General features: G+C 35.0%; 3 protein-coding genes across 4 annotated transcripts; 1 reads left to right on the top strand and 2 right to left on the bottom strand.

Moving 5' to 3' along the window:
- Positions 1-4,751: 4,751 nt before the first annotated feature.
- Positions 4,752-5,911, bottom strand: LOC120166796 (GDP-mannose 4,6 dehydratase 1-like). The gene has a single exon (XM_039175998.1). It carries the CDS (start codon positions 5,903-5,905, stop codon positions 4,778-4,780), a length of 1,128 nt encoding a protein of 375 aa, XP_039031929.1. The 5' UTR covers positions 5,906-5,911; the 3' UTR covers positions 4,752-4,777.
- A 3,888-nt stretch (positions 5,912-9,799) lies between these two features.
- Positions 9,800-13,038, top strand: LOC120166766 (zinc finger CCCH domain-containing protein 6-like). Of its 2 annotated transcripts, none has more exons than XM_039175975.1 (4): positions 9,800-9,980; positions 11,284-11,493; positions 11,655-11,782; positions 11,864-13,038. In XM_039175975.1, exons 1-4 carry the CDS (start codon positions 9,921-9,923, stop codon positions 12,957-12,959), a joined length of 1,494 nt encoding a protein of 497 aa, XP_039031906.1. In that variant the 5' UTR covers positions 9,800-9,920; the 3' UTR covers positions 12,960-13,038. The 2 variants fall into 2 exon arrangements, with proteins under 2 accessions (XP_039031906.1, XP_039031907.1); XM_039175976.1 differs by having other exon boundaries at positions 9,808-9,980; positions 11,658-11,782; positions 11,864-13,034.
- A 4,346-nt stretch (positions 13,039-17,384) lies between these two features.
- On the bottom strand, positions 17,385-19,083 carry LOC120166777 (60S ribosomal protein L8-3-like). The gene is made up of 2 exons (XM_039175980.1): positions 18,578-19,083; positions 17,385-18,002 (listed from the first exon to the last, which is right to left on the bottom strand). The coding sequence occupies exons 1-2, from the start codon at positions 19,015-19,017 to the stop codon at positions 17,660-17,662; spliced, it is 783 nt and encodes a 260-aa protein (XP_039031911.1). The 5' UTR covers positions 19,018-19,083; the 3' UTR covers positions 17,385-17,659.
- Between the last annotated feature and the right edge of the window lie 804 nt (positions 19,084-19,887).

Below are 19,887 nucleotides of genomic sequence, written 5' to 3'. Positions count from 1 at the left end.
ATTTCGTGTTGCGAATTTGACTTTCACGTTGATCGCAACATACAACATCAAACACAATCCAAGCTATAAATACAAGCTAAGGACACTTGAAGAAGCAAGAGAATAACTATCCAAGCAATCAAACACAAGAGAAAATCCCAACATGATAACAACTGAACAGATCATAGCAATGTTCATACTCAAGTTATTAATGAATTTCTAACTGAAAATGTATGCATTCACACATAAAATATATATAATACAACGTTTGCATTTAAAAATCACCTAAGTTAATAAGTCCCAAAAGGTAAAGCCGGTTGTGATTGGGATTTTGATTTTGATTGCGATTTTGATTTCCTTTTGCTTGGCACCATATGAGGTTTGGATTTTGATGAGGATCCATTTTTTGGTAGAGGAAAAGATGATTGTGATGGCACTGGTGATCCACAGGTCAACCTTGTATGACCACTTTCCTTGCACCGACTACATGTTGATATCCTATTCTCTTCACCCTTAGACGGTATACGATCGTGATTTTTTGGTCAGCCAGGTAGCCTGTTGTCCATGACTGATGGCAAAACTGTTTGTAAGTCATCTGGTATGTCCCACTCAGAAGGATGTGGACATGGATAGACAATCTCGGCATAAGTCTGTCGATATACTTCTGTAGTGTAGCAATCCATAGCGTATGCGCTTGAATTATCTTGGTTTAGATGAAGAGCAACTTTTATGACATGGCCATACGGATAACCAGATGTTTTCCATTTCTTACAACTACACGTCTTTGCATTTAGATCGACAAGCCCATTTAAGTTATTATCCAATACTTCAAACAAAGTGTTTAATCATGGTTCAACTCTCCATGACGTTGACTTCACAACACGTTTCGTTATCTTTTTTTCAGTCCATGGTGTAACACGACGTTCCAATGTTCCTGTAAATTTAAATAAATAATACTTAGTAAAATATATGATAAGTTACGAATTTAAAGAAATAATACATGCATGGTTTCTTTTCTTGTAGTACCACTGTTTAATAGAGGCTCAAAAAAACTCCATTAACATAGTAATGGGTAATTTCCGGGAATGACGACTTAGAGCGTTGATTGATTCTGCACTATTAGACGTCATGAAACTATATCTTGCTCCAAGTTGATATACTCTTGACCATCTTTCAAACCCGACATCTTCTAGTATTTGAGCACTTTGAGGCAAAACATGTCTTAAATAATTTATATGCTTTTTAAAATTCACTTCCCGATAAGCTTTTACAGCCTTCCAGTATGTCCATTTGTGATTTTTTATACTAGCAGACCTTGATTTTAGATTTCTGTACAAATGAACGCCACAAATACCATAAAAAGCATCTGGGAAACAACTTCTAACAACGTTGTCAACTGAGTTTTCCCTATTGGATATGATTGTCAGATTGCTAATAGGACCTATGCAATCCCTAAGATGCCCCATAAACCATGTCCATGAATTAGAGGTTTCAGATTTTCCAACCCCGTAAGCTATTGGCAGTATTTCATTGTTAGCATCCATAGCTACTGCTAATAAGTTTACTCCAAGGTATCGGCCTTTCAAAAGTGCTCCGTCAACTATAATAACTGGGTGCATGCAAGTAATAAACGAACGAATCTATAAAATCATATACTCAAGAAATATAATCATTTAAATATGAAATGCATGCAACTAACAAAAATGAGTCAACAGTTCTATAATTATTTACTAACCGCAGCACTAATGGCGATAAACAACAACTCAAAGCGTCCATCTATATCTGTTTGGATATGAGTTTCCACCCCAGGATTTTTCAGCTTTAAATTGTGACAATAAGCCTGCAGTTGGGCAAACGATGCTTCTGGCGACCCCCTCAACAATTCCAAGGCATAACATTTGGCTCTCCAAGCTTGAGAATATGAGATACTAATCTTGAACCGAGCATTCATATCATTCATAATTTCATGTCCCCGATATACCCTTCCATTTAAAAACATTAACTCAGCCAGAAAACCACCCAACATCTTTTTGTTTGCCTGTCTATTGTGAGGAAAAACTTGGGTTCTTGAACATGTATGTTTATCAATAAAAGTCCTAACTTGAAACATTTCGCTATCTTTTATCCTCTTCGTAATCATACGCCACGTACAGTTTTTGTCAATCATACACTTTGTTTCGAAACGATCTTTGCTTGATTTGTTAACTTTTAGTTGATATCCATCTTCCACACATTTCGTATACATAGCTATCTTCAAGTCTTCCTTTGTATAAAAACAATCATCTTTCTTGATATGAATAACTTTTGTGTAACAATCAATTGTTATTTTTACCAACACTTTTTCCGGTATCTGAAGTAATTCTGGCATATTCCAGTTATACTCCCGTGGCATTTTCTTCTTTTTCTTTTCTTCGGGGACTTCTTCTTCTTTTTTTCTTCCTCAGGGTTATTTGAATTACAGAATGGATGTTCAACATGTTCATTCACAGTCGTAACTTCCTCCTCATTATCATCAACAACATATTCCTCGTCAGCGGTTGTTTCATCATTAAAATTCGGGTATTAACCAATATCAAATCATTACATGCGATCGTCAAAATCCGAGTATTGACCAAGATCAAAGTCTGGGTATTGACCAAGATCAAATTTTCAATACTGACTAGTACTCACAATTTTTTATGTTGGCTCATAATCATCTAACTGGTCAATATGAAAATCGGAATTTGGTACTGAAAGTTTATTGGGATTTGGATTAGGAAAAGGTTGTGGGTTTTGAGATTGTGTTTGATATTGTGTTTGGTATTGGAAATGTGGTGAAACAAAATTTTCTTGGTGATGAAATTGTGGTGGAACCATTAAATTTTGAGGTTGATAACAACGTTGTACATTGTGAGCACTATAAACTGGGGTTGAAGAACTTAGTTGATTACTACCCGCTACTGACCCAACTTCACTACTTCTAGGTTCAACAACATACAATGTAACATCATCTTCTTGCGAAACACTAATGTAATCAATGAATCATTCAACATCTTCATTGTCGGTTAACAAATAAACTTTACATTTTCTCTGATAAGATAGCCTAAATCCACTTAGAGGCTCTAAATTCAATTTCTTTGTAACACGTAACATTAGAGTTTCATAAGTTAACTTTTTTAATGACATTTTTAGTTGAAGATTCATGGGTAAAGGCACATATTGTAAAACACCATGAACATTCTCCCATGACCCTCCAAAACACAAATCTATCCAAACATGATCAACATTAGATGATTTCATTCTACAAATTGTAAATTAATTTACTAAATAAACGAGTTATAAACTACATATCATCACTAACTTAGAGAAAAACAAGCCTTTATTAAGTTGATAGTTGATAATTTGGGAGAGAAATCATTGAAAAATTATATAGAAATAAAATTATGTAAAAAAAAATTAGAGATGGGGAAGGATGTCGTTGGATATAGGAACGGATGTCGCCAGAGAGAGTGATATATGGAGATGAAATGAGTTGCGATTTAGGGATTTAGGTTATGAGTTGCGATTTAGGGATTTAGGTTATGAGTTGCTGCTGCTGCGTTGTTATATACCCAAAACATTTGTGTTGCGAAACTAAAACCTGTTGCGAAATTAACTTGTGTTACGAATTCGAAAATCTAGTTGCGAATTTGAAATTCAGTTGTGAATTTGAAATTCAGTTGCGAATTTAACTATCGCGTTGTGATTTTGACTTATGTGTTGCGATTTACAAATTCGCGTTGCGATTTACAGATTCGCGTTACGAATTTGACTATCGCGTTGCGAATTTGACTTCTGTGTTGTGATTTACAAATTCGCGTTGCGAATTTGACTTCTGTGTTGCGATTTACAAATTCACGTTGCGATTTACAGATTCGCGTTACGAATTTGGAAACTGGATTGCGAAATTGGAGTTCGTGTTACGAATTTGTTGGTCGTTTTGGCAAATCCAAAAAAAGTTGGTTAAAATCGTATATTATAAGGCATTTTCGGTCACTGAGGTTATTTTCTCAAGTAAATATTACTATTAAACTAAAAGAATTCAGAAAAGTTTGATTAATTCGAGCAGGGAATGAATTAATCAATAGTTTGGTTTGATTAATAATTTTCAAAAGAAGAAAATGATTCGACTACCAATTAAAGGCAAAAATCAATTAATTTGATTTTAATTAATTCAATTCGATGACGGCAAAATTAACCAATTGAAGACCCTATATACCTAAACAAATTTGAGTTCAAATAACAAAAGATTTGGTTGCCTGCAGAGTGCTATCAGAGATTCAATGGTTTTGTACAAGACAATATTCTGTTTCTTCAACTTTTGATTCATTTCACTTGATTGTGGAGTAATTTTATGGATTAAATGTGAAGAAGCTGCGACGAGATTACTTAAAGGCGAGAGAAAGTTGCGGCCTGCCCACAAAAATAAGCTAGAGGAGCACATGACACGACGATAACTACGAATCCACAAGTGGTGGGTCTAGCAGTGGCACTTGCTGAAGCAGCAATCAAATCTAGTGATTCCAAAAACAAGAACAAAGTATCATTTTCAGATGTTGTACAACACACAAATGACGAGATCTAAAAGTTTTCAGCATTCTCATGACGTAATCAAAACTTAAACTGCAAATTCCAGGCTCTCCTTGATCAAATAACTCAACAGTGACATCATTATAAATTTCTGGGGAATTAAATGGATAAAACCACATAAAGCTTTAAATTAAATAAATACCCTGTTCTTAAACACCAGCTACATCACCCAAGAAGAAAGTTTTCTGGATTAAGGCTGTTGCTGGGCATCCATATAACCAGCATCAACCAATACCTTCTCCCTCTTAGCCAACTCAATGTCTTCATCAACCATCATCTTCACCAATTGCGCAAATCCAACTCTGGGTTTCCACCCAAGAACCTTCCTTGCCTTGCTTGAATCGCCTTTCAAGTTATCCACCTCGGCAGGCCTGAAATACCTCTTGTCAATCACCACGTGATCTTTCCAGTTCAACCCAACATACCCAAATGCCACGTCCAGAAACTCCTCCACCGTATGCGACTCCTCAGTCGCCACCACGTAATCGTCCGGCTTCTCTTGTTGCAGCATCATCCACATAGCTTCCACGTAATCCCCAGCAAAACCCCAATCCCTCGAAGCTTGAAGATTCCCCAAAAACAACTTGTTTTGTAACCCAATCTTGATCCTCCCGACAGCCGGAGTAATCTTTCGGGTCACGAAATTCTCTCCCCTCCTCGGGGACTCGTGATTGAAAAGAATCCCATTGCATGCGAAAATCCCGTAGGCTTCCCTGTAGTTCACGGTGTACCAATGCGCAGCACATTTGGAAGCCGCGTATGGAGATCTGGGGTGAAACGGGGTGTTTTCAGATTGCGGTGGAGGGGTGGATCCGAACATTTCGGACGATCCAGCTTGGTAATACTTGATATGATCCCGACCCGTGGCACTGATATGGGATCTAACGGCTTCCAACAACCGGAGAGCTCCGGTAGCTACCACGTCAGCCGTGTAATCGGGGATCTCAAAAGAGACGGCTACGTGAGATTGAGCCGCCAGATTGTAAACCTCGTCGGGTCGGATAATGTCGAGCCAACGGCGAAGCGAGGAAGCGTCGGAGAGGTCAGCGTAATGGAGCTTCATGCGAGCCTTGTGGGCGTAGTGTGGATCAATGTAGATGTGGTTGATACGGAGCGTATTGAAGTTGGAGGAGCGGCGGATCAAGCCATGGACTTCGTAGCCTTTGTTGAGGAGGAATTCGGTCAGGTAGGAACCGTCTTGACCGGTTATGCCGGTGATCAACGCGATCTTCCGGTCAGGAGTCGCGTTTCCATTGACAGTGTGAGATCCGGATTCGGATCCAGATCCGACCTTGCAACTGTCATTTTCGGTTGCCATTTTCAATTTTGACGGCCGGTGGGGTTTTTCAATTTGGAGATGTAAAAGAAAATTGGAGGAACCGCTCTGGGTCCGGTTAAGCTATCGGCTGTTTATAGGAGTTTAGGGAGGGGGACAACCAAGGATTCAATGGTCAAAGAAGAAGATAATACTACGTATATATTTTGTGAACTTACAGTTTTGTCCTTGAGAAATTTAATGTGCGGTGCAATTTGATTGGTTGGGCTTGTTGAAATGTCTTCTTGTTATTGGTTACTAAGTGAGTGGGACTTTTTGTTAGTCCAACATTTTTCGTTTCATGGACCTTCGAACTCGCATTACCCATTATGGAGGTCATGTTTGTATATAAATATATTAGAGTGTGGCCAATAATAAATACACTAGTGGAACCCCAGTTCTTTAGGGAATTTAATTTATTTTATATAATAAAAATTGATTAATATACTTTTATTATGAAAATTAAACATTTATATTTTCAAATTATATCTTTCTCGTAAATAAAATTATTACTTAATATGATATATGGTTCGCTATTTATATTGAGAATATCTAATCACAATGACGCGGAATCTTGGAGGTAAAATATAAATAATAATAAAAATAGAATATGTAAAATCAAAATAAATCAAAATTTGAAACTTTAAATAGATATTTATTTATATATATTTTTTAATAATAAAAAATTTGGGGTGCAATGCCCCTGGAACTATATATTGTTCCGTTCGTGCCTAATCATTCATTCAAATAGTCATCTTTACGTGATAGTTGTGTCTCTTAATATCACATTATATTTTACTTGTTGCATGTCTTTTGAATCTCTTTCTAAGATTGATCTTATATCAAGGCCTTTAACTAATTCCCTTTGTCGTTAAAATCACGATAACTTTGAATTTAAGGATATCTCTCAAGAAGTTGTAATCCGACATGACCTCTAACAAATATCATATGATTTGTCAAAGCTAAAATCTATCAATCAAGTCTATCAACTTATTAATAGCCATGATACATATATGTTTGATACCCACACTAATAGTCACAATAAAACTTCTTATGAGAAAGAAGTCTAACCACTCTTCACATATTACTCTGGCAAAAGTATATTTTTTGTCCCTATAGTATATTTAATTTATCACTTTTTTCTCTATCGTATTTTTGCATCAATTTAGCTCTCGAAGTTGTTCTATTGCATTATTTTATAACCCTACCTCTAACTTAAAACCTCAAATTATATTCTCTAAACCCTAAACCATAATCATCTTACCTCTAAACACAAACTTGGCTTTTATAATTTAGGGTTTTAAGTTGGGAGCATGACATAAAATGATGCAATTAAACAACTTTAAAGGTTAAATTGATGCAAAAATACAATATGGACGGAAATAATATATTTGATCTACTATAAGGACAAAGATGATCCTTTAAGTCTATTACTCTTCACCTATTCCTCATGAAAACAAAAGATATTGATATCGACCAATCATCGTACAACCATTGGATGCGGCTCTTTGCTCAAGCTAGAAGGGATAATCCACCAACGTTGATATAATATATTTTTCCATAAACAATATGTGCGGTGAGCGTGAGCCACCTTATAAGCATAAAAGAATCATTTAAAATACACCCTAAAGACAAAATAAAAAAATACTCCATCAAACTTAACCTTTTCCTAGACCTAAATCTAAAGATGTAAATATAACTCCTGCTAAGGAGTAATCATACCCCTGTTTTTACTTATCCTAAAACAAAACGCATCTACTAATATTTAGACTAATACAATGTACCAACACATGTTTCGACACTTGAATGAATAAACCCTCACGCTCTTTGTAACCATCCTTTATTTATTCTCAACATGCGTCGATGTTACTGGATACAATGTCTCATTAATATCAAACTAGGTATATGGAAAATCAATCTAGCTAGATACAAACAAGTAAGAGTGGTAGTAGGTGCCCTAGCATTCATGAGCTTCAAAGCAAATGGGTTTTATATCATCTCCACTAACATATGCCATGCTTTTGCTTCGTAACTTCACACTTTTTCCAACCTTTGGTACATTGAAAAAGAGAGGTCGTCACATACTTATTTAAGACTTTACTACCTTTTAGGCTCTCATGCAAGCAAGGAGTGTCTCTTCAAGCTCATAATTATCCTGTATTACCACTTTTCTCTATTAAGCTTAACCACCATCACCTTAACACTAAACGTTGGTCTTACCTTCTTTTCTTTTCAATTTTTAATGTTTTAACTTAGACGAATTTATTGTGATAAAGTTGTTCTGAGATTAACTACACTCTCTTTAATCTCTAAAGAAGCACTTATTATCATAAATTATTTAAAGTCCTTGGATGTGTTTGAACGAAAAAGTATAATTACATCTTAATTCTCTATGTCATATTTGATATAAATTATAATTAGACAATTATATAAGATGGTTTTTTTAAAACAATATTAAATTATAAAACGGAAGATTGTAATTATTTATATAATTACATCATTTTTTTCATTTCAATTAAAATGGAAAAAATGTAATCAAATATCTTTATTTATATTTAATAAGATTCACAAATTTCACGAACCAAGCAACCTTAAGGTCTTGGATTCAAGCACTTACGATTAAAAAATATTTGAGCATTAATTGTCAAATGGTTGTGAGTCTTTAGAAAGTTATTACCACTTGTAATCATCATAAATTATTAAAAAAAATGAGATTCACAAATTATAATAATTATATCCTAATATAAGTATATGATAAATTTCCAAACTAATAATAATAACATTCCATAAATATTCCAATTTCAAAGTTCAATTAAAACTAGAATTAGGAAAATACATATCCAATATCCCTTGCAGATTAGGGGTGTTCAGGTCCAATCTGATAAAAAAAATAACCTAAAACCGATCTAAAAAATCGATAATCGAAAAAAACTGAAACCGATTTAGTGTGTTTGGTTTTTTTTAAAATCGATCGGTTTGGTTTCTGTTTGAAAATCCATAACTGATCTAAACCGAACCGAACCGATAGTCTCTTACAATGAATGGCTATCTCCTTGTGTAGAACGGTACCGTTTCAAGTTCAATAAAAAAAGTAAAACCCTTTTCTTGGCTCGCGCTCACTATTGGCCAAAAATTGAAACCCTAGCCCACTTTCGTTCGTTCCCAATTTACTCCGCCTCTTTTCATCCTCCTCAAACACAACCTCTCACTCACAACCCAAACAACTCATCTATGTCCAAAGATGACAAATTTTGGTTCCATTTACAAACTGCTGTTGAACTATTAATGTGAGCAAACTTCACAAACTTGCATTTATTAAAATATATATTCTCTTTGCTTTTGTTATACATATGATGTTTCTTATATGAAAAAAATTCAAGAATTATTTTAAAAAATTAGAATCCAAAAACCGAATAAATATAAATTGAATCAAATCGCACTTAATTAGATCGGATTAGATCAGATTTTTTTAGAAACTTCTAAACTGATCCAAATCACAAATATTTATACTTTTTAATTGGATGAATTTTTAACTAAAAATCGATCCAAACCGATCTCGAATAACCCTACTGCAAATGTTGTCGCTCACTATGAGCGGGATTTAGCTTACATAATTTTGACCGACTAGGTTTCGTATTTATTAATTTAATTAATATATATTATATTTATATGAGCTGTCACCCTCTTCTCGCGTAAAAAAAAGCACGATAAAAAGGGATTTTCTCTATGGATTTCACGTCTCTTCTGCAGATGATTTTCGATTAGTCGCGTCTCTCAAACTTTCTAAGCTCTCAGAAAAAAAGAAAGCTTGTGTCAAATTATTTTTCAAGGTTTCCAGTGATTGCTGTTGGATCTTTAAAGGGTTTTCGAATCGGATTAAGTTCTTAATCTGATTGGTTGTTTCTTTTTCTTTTCTTTTTTAAATTCTTCTTCTTCCGCGATTAAAGAATCTTTAGGGTAGTGGTAATTTTTCAAAGCGGTAAAGGTATCGATATTGATTTGAGATTTTTTGAAAAATATGAAGCGATCGCGGAAAACGAACAGAGTTTCTTGGGCTCCAGCTGTTAATCTTTGTCAGGTATAGCCGCCATTATCATATCTTCCATCAATCCTTACTGGTTTCATTTCCTTTTTTAACATATCTTTAAAAAGAAAAGGAAAAAGCTAATTCGATATTTGAATCTTGATAATATTTTTCCTTTATTTTTTATTTACCTTTCGATTTATAAAAATTTCAATCGGACTTATATTGATCGTAACTGGAATATTATTTAAAGATTGTTGCCTTTAACAATCTGATTAAGAATAATGTAGATTCTGGAAATACTGATTCAATATTCCAAAGATGCAATCAATTATCAGTTTGTTTAAAAAATAATATTGAGTTAAAATTGTCTCTTTAAACGAGAATGATGTATTAAGGAGGGAGGAAAGAGAGGAATCATCAACGGATCTGAGGAAAATTATTTTGATAAGAATTTGTTAAGTGGAGTAAGGATTTCAAAACAAATCTGGGTTTTACCCTAAAAATCATTTGAGAATCTCCAGAAAAAAAATAATTTAATCTCCTCAAATATTTGTAATAATAATATATATATCAATAAAGCTATGATTTAATTATCAAGAAAATCTTGAATCGTAAGATTATATGCCTATTCTTTTGCCCTTTAATTAAGTGCTACGGGAACCTATTTGCCCCATAAGCTTAACTTTATTCTTACAGTATGATACTCCTGAAATGCGTGATTTTATTTTAAGAAATAAAATATACTCATGTATTAAAAGAAATGCATAATAGTGATAGAAAACCTTCTTGACAGTGTAAAAATGGAACTTTTATCTCATATGCTGACTTGCTAAAAAGGTTGTTGTTAAGCACGCATTATTTCATCATCCGATAATTTTTTTGTATCCCTTTCTTATTTGGGTATCAAAATCTTAAAGATAAACAACTTTATCGTACAAAATACATGGTACAAAATGAAGTTGGAAAGATAAAGTTGGTGATTTGCTTCTCAACAAGTTGCCTAGCAATAGTTTTGACCAATGATTATGATGTATCTGATGAGGCGGCATTGTTAAAGTTTTTGCATAACATTATACTTGAATGTGATTATGATATGGTATATGATGGATGCAATCTGTCTTCAGAAGTTTTCTAACCTGAAAATTTCGAGTTTTGAGCTTGTATTTACCTGGGGACTGTTAATCCCTACTGTTATGTTGCTTTCAGTTGAGGTCTGATTTATTGTTAGAATGTCTAGAATATCTAAGTCTGCTGTGTACCTGAAATTCATGCCATGAAGTTCATCTAAGATCACAAACAGATGATTTAGTAATTATTAACCTACCAAAGTGGACTAATTCTGGGTACGTCTCAGGTGAAGCTGTTTTTGAAAGAGGATTGCCCCTCGAAGGTTGGTGGTGAACATCGACACACTCTTCAAGCAAAACCATCATGGGCATTGCATCCAAGTGGCATGTGTGCTAATGATGACCTTTCCCCTGGGTTTGAAGGTGGTCATTATGCAGGTGGATTTAAGTGCAATCTAGCTAAGATACCCATCATCCAATGGAAAACCCCACCTAAGGTAAGCAGCAGATATTTCTGTTCTGTTTTATCGACTTCAAAACACCTTTTTTTCTCATCTAGTATTGGTACCCTAGTGTAGAGAAAGACTTATCCTTTAATATTATCTTCTGTATGAATTTAGTCTTGAAATTGATCTTCTTGCTTTCTGTCACATTTAAACAGTTTGCCCTGAATTTTAACTGGCAAGTTGTAGCCGGTGAAGAGAGCAAGGAAGTGGAGGCTCAAAAACTGCGGGAAAAGAGAGTGCTTGAAGCAGTTTATCCTCGCCTCTCCGTCGTTCCTCCCAAGTATGCTTCATCCTTGTGCACACTTTTAATAATTCCCTTTTGTGTTTATATGACTGAATTCCAACCATACCATCTTTGCAGTCCTCTTGTTTTTCGGGATGTGGAAGTCGAACACTATGATGATAGCCGAATCCCTCTTGTTCCTCTAAATCCAATTGAAGATGATGAGGGAGCAGATGTATCTTCTGGTATTGCTGCTCAAACAAAAACTCCCTTTAAATTTGAGACACCAGCATTGCTAATGCCCCCAGGTCGGTCATACTCTGAAACTCCTGCACATTGCCATAGTTCAGCTGCCGAGGGACTGATACCCGGTGCAAGTTCTGATGTGATGGCAGCTGCTTTGACTGCCTTAACTACAGTCATGAAAAGCAAAGAACAAGGAAGTATGGTCGACACCGATTTGCTTGTTAAAATCCTTAGTGATCCAAAAATGGTTGAGAAATTAATTCACAATCCCGGACATGCAAGTGCTGCTGCCGATGGCAATTTGATAAGTGCACCTTCATCTGTTTCACCAGAAACAGTAGTTACTTCCTTACCCTGTTCAAAACCTGCTACAATTTCATCAACTCCGGCAGTAAGATATTCAAACAACGTAGAAAAAGAGTTCCGACCTGCGTTAAGTATGCCAGTTTCCAGGGCCAACATCGTTTCCAATTCTATGCCTACGAGAGTCGAGCCGTCATCGTTTCCCTTCCCCAGTACCGGTGCAACCATAAATATGAATTCAGGACATAGGGTAGCAAATGGTACTACCTCTTCTTACTCGAGAATGAACCAGGTACAATCCGCTCTTGGTATGATGCCGGTGCAGCCGGCCATTGTTTCAACAACAGCCATGCAAGCAATGGAAGCAAACACAGTGAAGGATGCTAACTATTATAAGAATCTGATAAGGGAACATGGGAGAGAAAAGGAAGAAGCTAAAGCATATAATATCTCACAAACTGGGAATCATTTAATTCATAGCCAGCAGAACATAGAACCTGGTGCATCAAACACCATGTTTCGGCATCATTGCATGTTTTATAACCGTTCAAAGGGGTTTAATCAGGGGTCCAATTACCCCTACTTGCATGATAACAAGTCATTACAGCGGCATACTGACAGAACGGTGGAAGATCCATGTGCTAAGAGAATGAAATTGAGTGGAGAAATTACTGGTAGGATCTAAGTAGGACGGATGCCTTTGTTTTCCAGGGAATTACCCCTTCCTTTCCTTTCAAAGCGTGTACATACTTTCTTTTCGGTTAGACTTCGAAGATAGATTAGTGTTTCCCCAAAAAAGATTTTTTTCTATAACGATCCATTTCCAAGTTATTAATTGATTAATTCGGATCATATACAGCATGTAGATACTAATTTTTGTCCTATTTTATTATTATTATTATTATTATTAAATAATAAATAATAATTTTATTACAAAATCCGAGGCCCATTTACAAGTGAAGACCCGGTCCAGACCCAGACGACCCAAACCCAACTAGGATTTCCCATGCCTCTCCAGCCGCCAGCTCCAGATGCATCCAACAAAAACCCTAGGGTTTCATTACAACCCTAGGGTCTATTCCGACCGCCGCCTTGGATCGAAGATAGGTCGCCGCCAGATGCTCCACCCAGCGGTTACCACGTCGCCACCGCCTCACCGTCGGATCCAGAAGATCTGGGTGCATTTAATGCACTCAGTCCCCCCTACGGTGAGTCAACACCATAGCTCCGGTGACTCACTGGGGTTCCCCTTTATAACCGGTCCAAGAGAGGCATCTCGAGGCCTATAAAAGGCCATTAATCAAACCTGGAAAAAAAAACACAAATAAAAAACGAAAAACAGAGAGAGAGAGCAAAACATAGCAGCCAACAGCAAAACCGAAAGGAAAAGAGGGGAGAGAAGACTTATCACGATCGTCGGAGCTTCCACGCACTGTCGGAGAATTGAAATATCGAAGGTAAAAAGCCTAGATCTACGAAGTGTGGTAGGGTTTTAGGCTAAGAGAAGCTTAAATTTGGGTTTAGAAAATAAGGGCTTCGATTTAGGTAAATTTTATAAATTCCGGTCTCCGTGAGCGGTGACTGGCGGCAACTATCGGCGTCGGAGGACAGTGACCGACTTTCCCTCCGACAAAGGGAAAGTTAGAGAGGGGTGTCTGTGTAATTTATTAATGGGCAAACCCCGTCCGCAGTCCTTCAAGTTTTGTAAATTGTCATTTTAGTCATTGAATTGAGTTTCTGGGTATTTTTAATTTCGTCTTTGCATTTTACTGTGTTTTTATTTTAGTCACTAACTAGTATATATATATATATATATATATAAGGTAAAATACCCTATTTAGCCCCTATCATTATAATAATTTTTTATTTTGATCCCGAAGTAGTTAATTATGGTTAAATTACATTGTTAATACCTAGATTTCATGATATTTCTAGTTATGTCCATTAAATTTGATATTTTACAATTGAATCCCTAAGTTTTAATATTACAATATTTTATTATAAGATTATTTACAATTGTAGTACCTAAAATACTAGGTATTTACTAAATAGTACATAGAATTTTGATATTTAATAGTTATTATATGTACTTGGGTATATTATTTTATAATATAGATCATAAAGTATCTCCTTAATTGATTAGGAAGATATCTTAAATGATTATTGGTACAAAATAATATCCCTTATGTTTGTTTAGGGGATCATAAATTAAATTCAAATTTGCAAATATTTACTATTAGAGACAATTTATAAAAGATGTGGTACTAATTTTGGGCGTTGTGGGTGCTAATCCTTCCCCAGACATAATCGACCCCGAATCTCTTTTTATTACTAAAAAGAATGAATTTATAGATACACGTAGATTGATTTATCTTTTAAATGATATTTTCTTAAAAACTCTTTTAAAAGGTGATTTTTAGGTATTCGACCTACCTAATCCAAAAGGTCGATGACGACTCCAAAACATTTCATTGAAAACCATTTATTCACCTGCTTTTCTGCCAAGAAATGTTGTGCCGGGGGAAAATCGGTTACGACACTGCAGATACGAGAGTAACCTGAAAAAGATATTAATCATGATTCAGAAGTGAGTATAAGAATAAGATACATAGCTATCTGAGTATAAGAATAAGGTATATTATCTCAATGAATGAACCTAATTTTAGATTTTAAAAGTGATATTATTGGAAAGGATAATTATGCACTTCAAATATTAATCACGTTTAAGAAATGGAAGATACTAATAAACGGAAAAAATGACCTAGAAAATTTTATATCTGTATCAATTCATGAAGGCGTCATGCATTTTTTCTTCACTTCTGTTGTTTTAGTTCTTTTGATCTCGATCGGGATCTAATGTTATCGTTTGTTCTAAATTGGTTCTTATCATTACTAATGTTCTTAAAAAAATAAGCTATACGAATAGACTCCTTTATTAGGTCATTAACACCTTAATAGAATTATTACATAGCAATGGAAAAATTAAGAAAATTCATGTAAAAATTTATAAAAATCCACGTTCCGTGTCTTCTAATTCTAAATATCACTTACTTATCCAAAAAAAAAAAAAAAATTCTAAATATCACTTGAGCTTTCTACCCTCTGTTTCTTTAGTCAAATATGGTAATTTGAGGTATTACCTGGTTGCTTCCTTTGTTTCTCTTTTTTCAAGCTATGCGGATAGGCTGCCCTCTTTATTTATCAAATAGTTTTCATTATAAACTTTTTATATAAGATTATATAAAATATTGATAACAAATTCTAACACGTATTATAAGATCGCATTTGTGTCAATTTATCGATTTAACATCTCTAAATGTTAGTTTAATTCAAATATTAAACGATTTATAATTGAAATTAGGCCTAAATGATAAGATTAACAAACAAGAAGACATTTTACAAAAAATATATCAATAATTATATATATACTTAATTAGACTCATAATCAATTCAACCCGAATTGACTTGATTTGAAAGTTGACCTAAACCGAAAATCAACTGATTCGATATTGACTCGACCTGATATTGACCCGACCCGAAATCTAACCAATATGGTATTGACCCGGCCTAAAAATAACCGATCCGATAATTACCCGATCCAAAAATTAACCTGACCCGATCCGATTTACCATACACACAAACTAAATCCGAACCAGATCAAATCCGACCAAAATAAAATTAAACTGAATATAATCTATATCCCAAATAACTGACCTAAAATGACCCGACCCAAATCCGATTGGAATCACCGTTTGCCACTGGGTGATCCCAACTTCAACAATGTTACGAAGGAAATATTGTGCCAAGATGGCTAAGATGATGTGTGGAGATTGTGAATAAAAAAGATGTCTACTTGATTGGGTTTAGTAATGAAAATGATTATTTAGACTGAAGAGGCTTAGAGACGAACATTTTAGTTTTGTAAACTGCATTTTTTTCCATTAAGGAAAATCAGAATTCAGTGGAGGAGGAGGAGGTCATGTCAACACTCGTAAGTCAGACAGTTAGGTGGATACAATCAAATGAAATTGAATTTGGATATGATAAATTATATAAATTTGTTAAAGGTCATGTCAATAAATTATAATTTTTTGAAATCTAGATCTTTGAGATCACTTTGTTTAGAGAAGTTCTCTTTATTCCTTTAAGAGTTTTCGAGAAATGTTAAATGTTTGAGATTTTTTTCTCTGAAGATACTATCTCAAAATTATAATAAGATAATGATATTATTGGAGAAGTTTAGACGAGAGTATCAAAATAAAGTGATGATGACTTAATTGGACATATAGAAAATATAATTTTTATTTGATTCATATTATAAGTGTTTTATTTATGTATTTGATTTTTAAAAATAAAGGAATTCTGATTGGAGGTGACATTCACAAACTCGACAATGATTAAGGGTGTGAATCTACAATGATTAAAGGTCAAATTTGAGATATTACAATTTAAGTGAAAAAGAAAGTGATGATTGGACCTTTATTCATTGACAAAATTAACCCAATATCATAGGCATATTAATTATTTTACCCAATACAACACAAAGCAAATTATTTAAGGATAAAAAGTTTTAAAATATATTTTTTATTCAAAATTTTTACTTACATCATTTAAATTTTTCATTCCGATAAGATAAATTCTATATAAAAAATATTTTATTGAAACTCGTCAAACTAACTCAATATCATAGGTGGGCTAATTATTTAACCCAATACAACACAAAGCAAATTATTTAAGGATTTATAGCATGATGACTTAATGAGTTTGAATAAAAAATATTATTTTGATAAATTCCTTACATCAATGTAACGAATTTACCTTGTACTATAATATTTATCGTATATTGCAAAATAAATTTTGAGTTTACCTATTGGGCCAATTAATTTTTCCTCCTGGTCTAATGGGCAAAAAAAAAAACGTTTTCAATTGAGGTTATGAAGGCTATCATAAACAATCGTGGTCGAAAAATAGCACACTTTTTGTCGAAAAATAGCACACTTTTTTATAAAGAATCGACATAAAACAAATTAAAAGTGATTAAGAAGAAAATATACTTGAATATGATCATAGCAATATAATCAAATGCCACCAGAGAAATCTGGAAAAAAAATTGGAAAATCAAAAGTAGTATTAATAATGTCAAATCAACGTTTTACAATTCTAGTTTCCACAAAGAAATAAAATATTGCTTATGATATCTCAAAGTAGTAACAGTTCATACTTCAAAACAGTTATATAAGCTGAGATATACGAGACTGCACAAGACAGTTCAACCGGGACAACTCGAAACAGTACAATTATCTGAAAATTCAACCAATTTCTAAAACAGAAATGTACTTCATATTCTTGAACGTAATTATAAAGCCCAAAACCCAAGTAATAAGCCTAAGCCTTATCAGCCTTGGCTGCAGTAGCAGCAGCTTGACCTCTGAGCCTACCGGTCCTTCTTGCAGCAATAAGACCAACCTTCTGTCCCGGAGGAGCATCGCGTCTAACTGTGCTAGCATGACCGATGTGTTGATGGTTACCACCACCATGGGGATGCTCGACTGGGTTCATAGCCACACCACGCACCTTAGGCCAGCAGTTCCTCTTCACCCTATATTTGTGGAAAGCATTACCAGCTTTGAGAAGAGGCTTCTCAGTCCTACCACCTCCAGCAACCTGCCCAATCATCGCACGACAACCACTCGGAACAATCTTCTTCGCACCTGATGGAAGCTTGATCCTGTATGACCATGCACCAAAACAACCAATTACTCCAAACTTTCCACCACCATGTTCATATGTAATTAATCACTCACACTTGCCATCATAGCAAAATGTAATGAACCTCTTCGACTACCAGTCTCCCACAGGTCATTCAATGATGAAAAAAGATTTTGATTATGAATTTCACATAGACCCATCAATTCTAGCACGAACCAAAAAACAAAACTAACATGGCCCATCATTAGCTAATGAAATTTAACATGAAAAGGCCAGAAACAAATAAAAGCCAAACTAGCAAAGTTCATCTAACTAGAACCAACATATGTGCTCAAGGGATAGTGTTTTATTTTTTCATTCAATCGATTAGTAATTGAAGAAAAGTCGCCTCTTTTTAGAATTCCCCACATCTAAGTTTTTTAATAGTATGCGATGATGATTATAAGGTAGCATCTATTTAGAATCTTTCTATAACAACACGAATTCTACATTTGCAGCTGTTTAAACTCAAATTCTCTAAAATAATAGCATCTTTTACCACTAAGCTAAACAACTAAATCCAAATCAATAAAAACAAGAATGGAAATTAGATACCTGGTGGTATCGTTATCAGGGTTGTGACTAATAACAATAGCATAATCACCAGAAGCCCTAGCAAAAACCCCACGATCACCAACGTGATGTTCGACGTTGCAAACTACGGCTCCTTCAGGGATGGATCTAAGAGGCAACACATTTCCGACCACAAGGGTGGCTTTCTTACCACAGTACACGAACTGTCCAGTGTACATGCCCTCGGCGGCGACAAACAATTCCTTCTGCTTCTTGTAACGGAAAGGATGACGGAACACGACGCGAGCTAACGGTGCACCACGGCCTGGGTCGTGTATAACTTCGGTGACAACACCCTTGAGGTAGCCATTTCGTTCGCCGAAGTCGAGGCTGCGGAAACGGGCGGGACCCTTGCGGTGGTGGGTGTGGGCTTTGAAGACGGAACCCGGACCCTTACGTTGAGCTCGGATGACTCGACCCATTTCGGTGAAAGGTCTGTGTTGCTGAGAGAATTCTCTTTCTCTCTCGGAGGCGGCAGAGAGTACTGAAATGAGATTAGGGTTTCGAAGAAAATGTAACAAATATATTAGTCCGAGTATTGGGATTGGGCCGAGAAAGAGATGAACATAAAGATGGTTTTTTGGCCCATTAGAGTATCCGGGTTTTTTATTTAGCTCATTAGGGAGCCCGGGTTTTTATATTGGGATATACGATATTTTCTACAGCATTCATGAAACTCATCACGTTGAGGTGACTAGTTCCATTAAAAATTATTCAAATTCATCACCTTGAGGTGACGAGTTATAATAAAATATATTTTTTTATTAAAATTTAACACACTGAGATAAAAATTTGAATAAAAAATATTTTTTATTTGAATTCGTCAGCTTGACGTGACGAGTTACATCACATGTAACTATTTTAAGCATAATACGTCAAAATATCTTCGAACGAGGGTGAATACAAATAGCCAGGATCGAGAATCTTTACCGGAGACATCCGATAAGCGGTACAATGATTATGTCAGATTTAGTGGTTGTAAAAAGTATGAGCTTCGAGAATGTCATTGAACCTAAGTAAGTCGTCTTTCTCAGTTTAAGAAGTTCTAAAGGGAAGTACAATAAGATGATTAGAGTATCGCTAATAAAAAACGAACCCTTGTCATATATCGGGCTAGCCAGTTCCTCATAAATGAACCTGAGCTGAATATCATCTAATGTTCTAGATGAGAGAACGAGCGAGATAACAACTAATGTGACGTTGACTTCATTTTAATGAGTCCAGCTATGTTAAGGTGTACCCAGGTGATCTTAGTTGCCCAACTATATTAAGTTGTACTCAGGTTACCTTAG

The sequence above is a fragment of the Hibiscus syriacus genome, unplaced genomic scaffold (genome assembly GCF_006381635.1).
Source record: "Hibiscus syriacus cultivar Baekdansim isolate YM2019G1 unplaced genomic scaffold, ASM638163v2 tig00111644_pilon, whole genome shotgun sequence".
Classification (NCBI taxonomy): domain Eukaryota; kingdom Viridiplantae; phylum Streptophyta; class Magnoliopsida; order Malvales; family Malvaceae; genus Hibiscus; species Hibiscus syriacus.
This window is presented reverse-complemented; position numbering and strand designations above follow the sequence as displayed.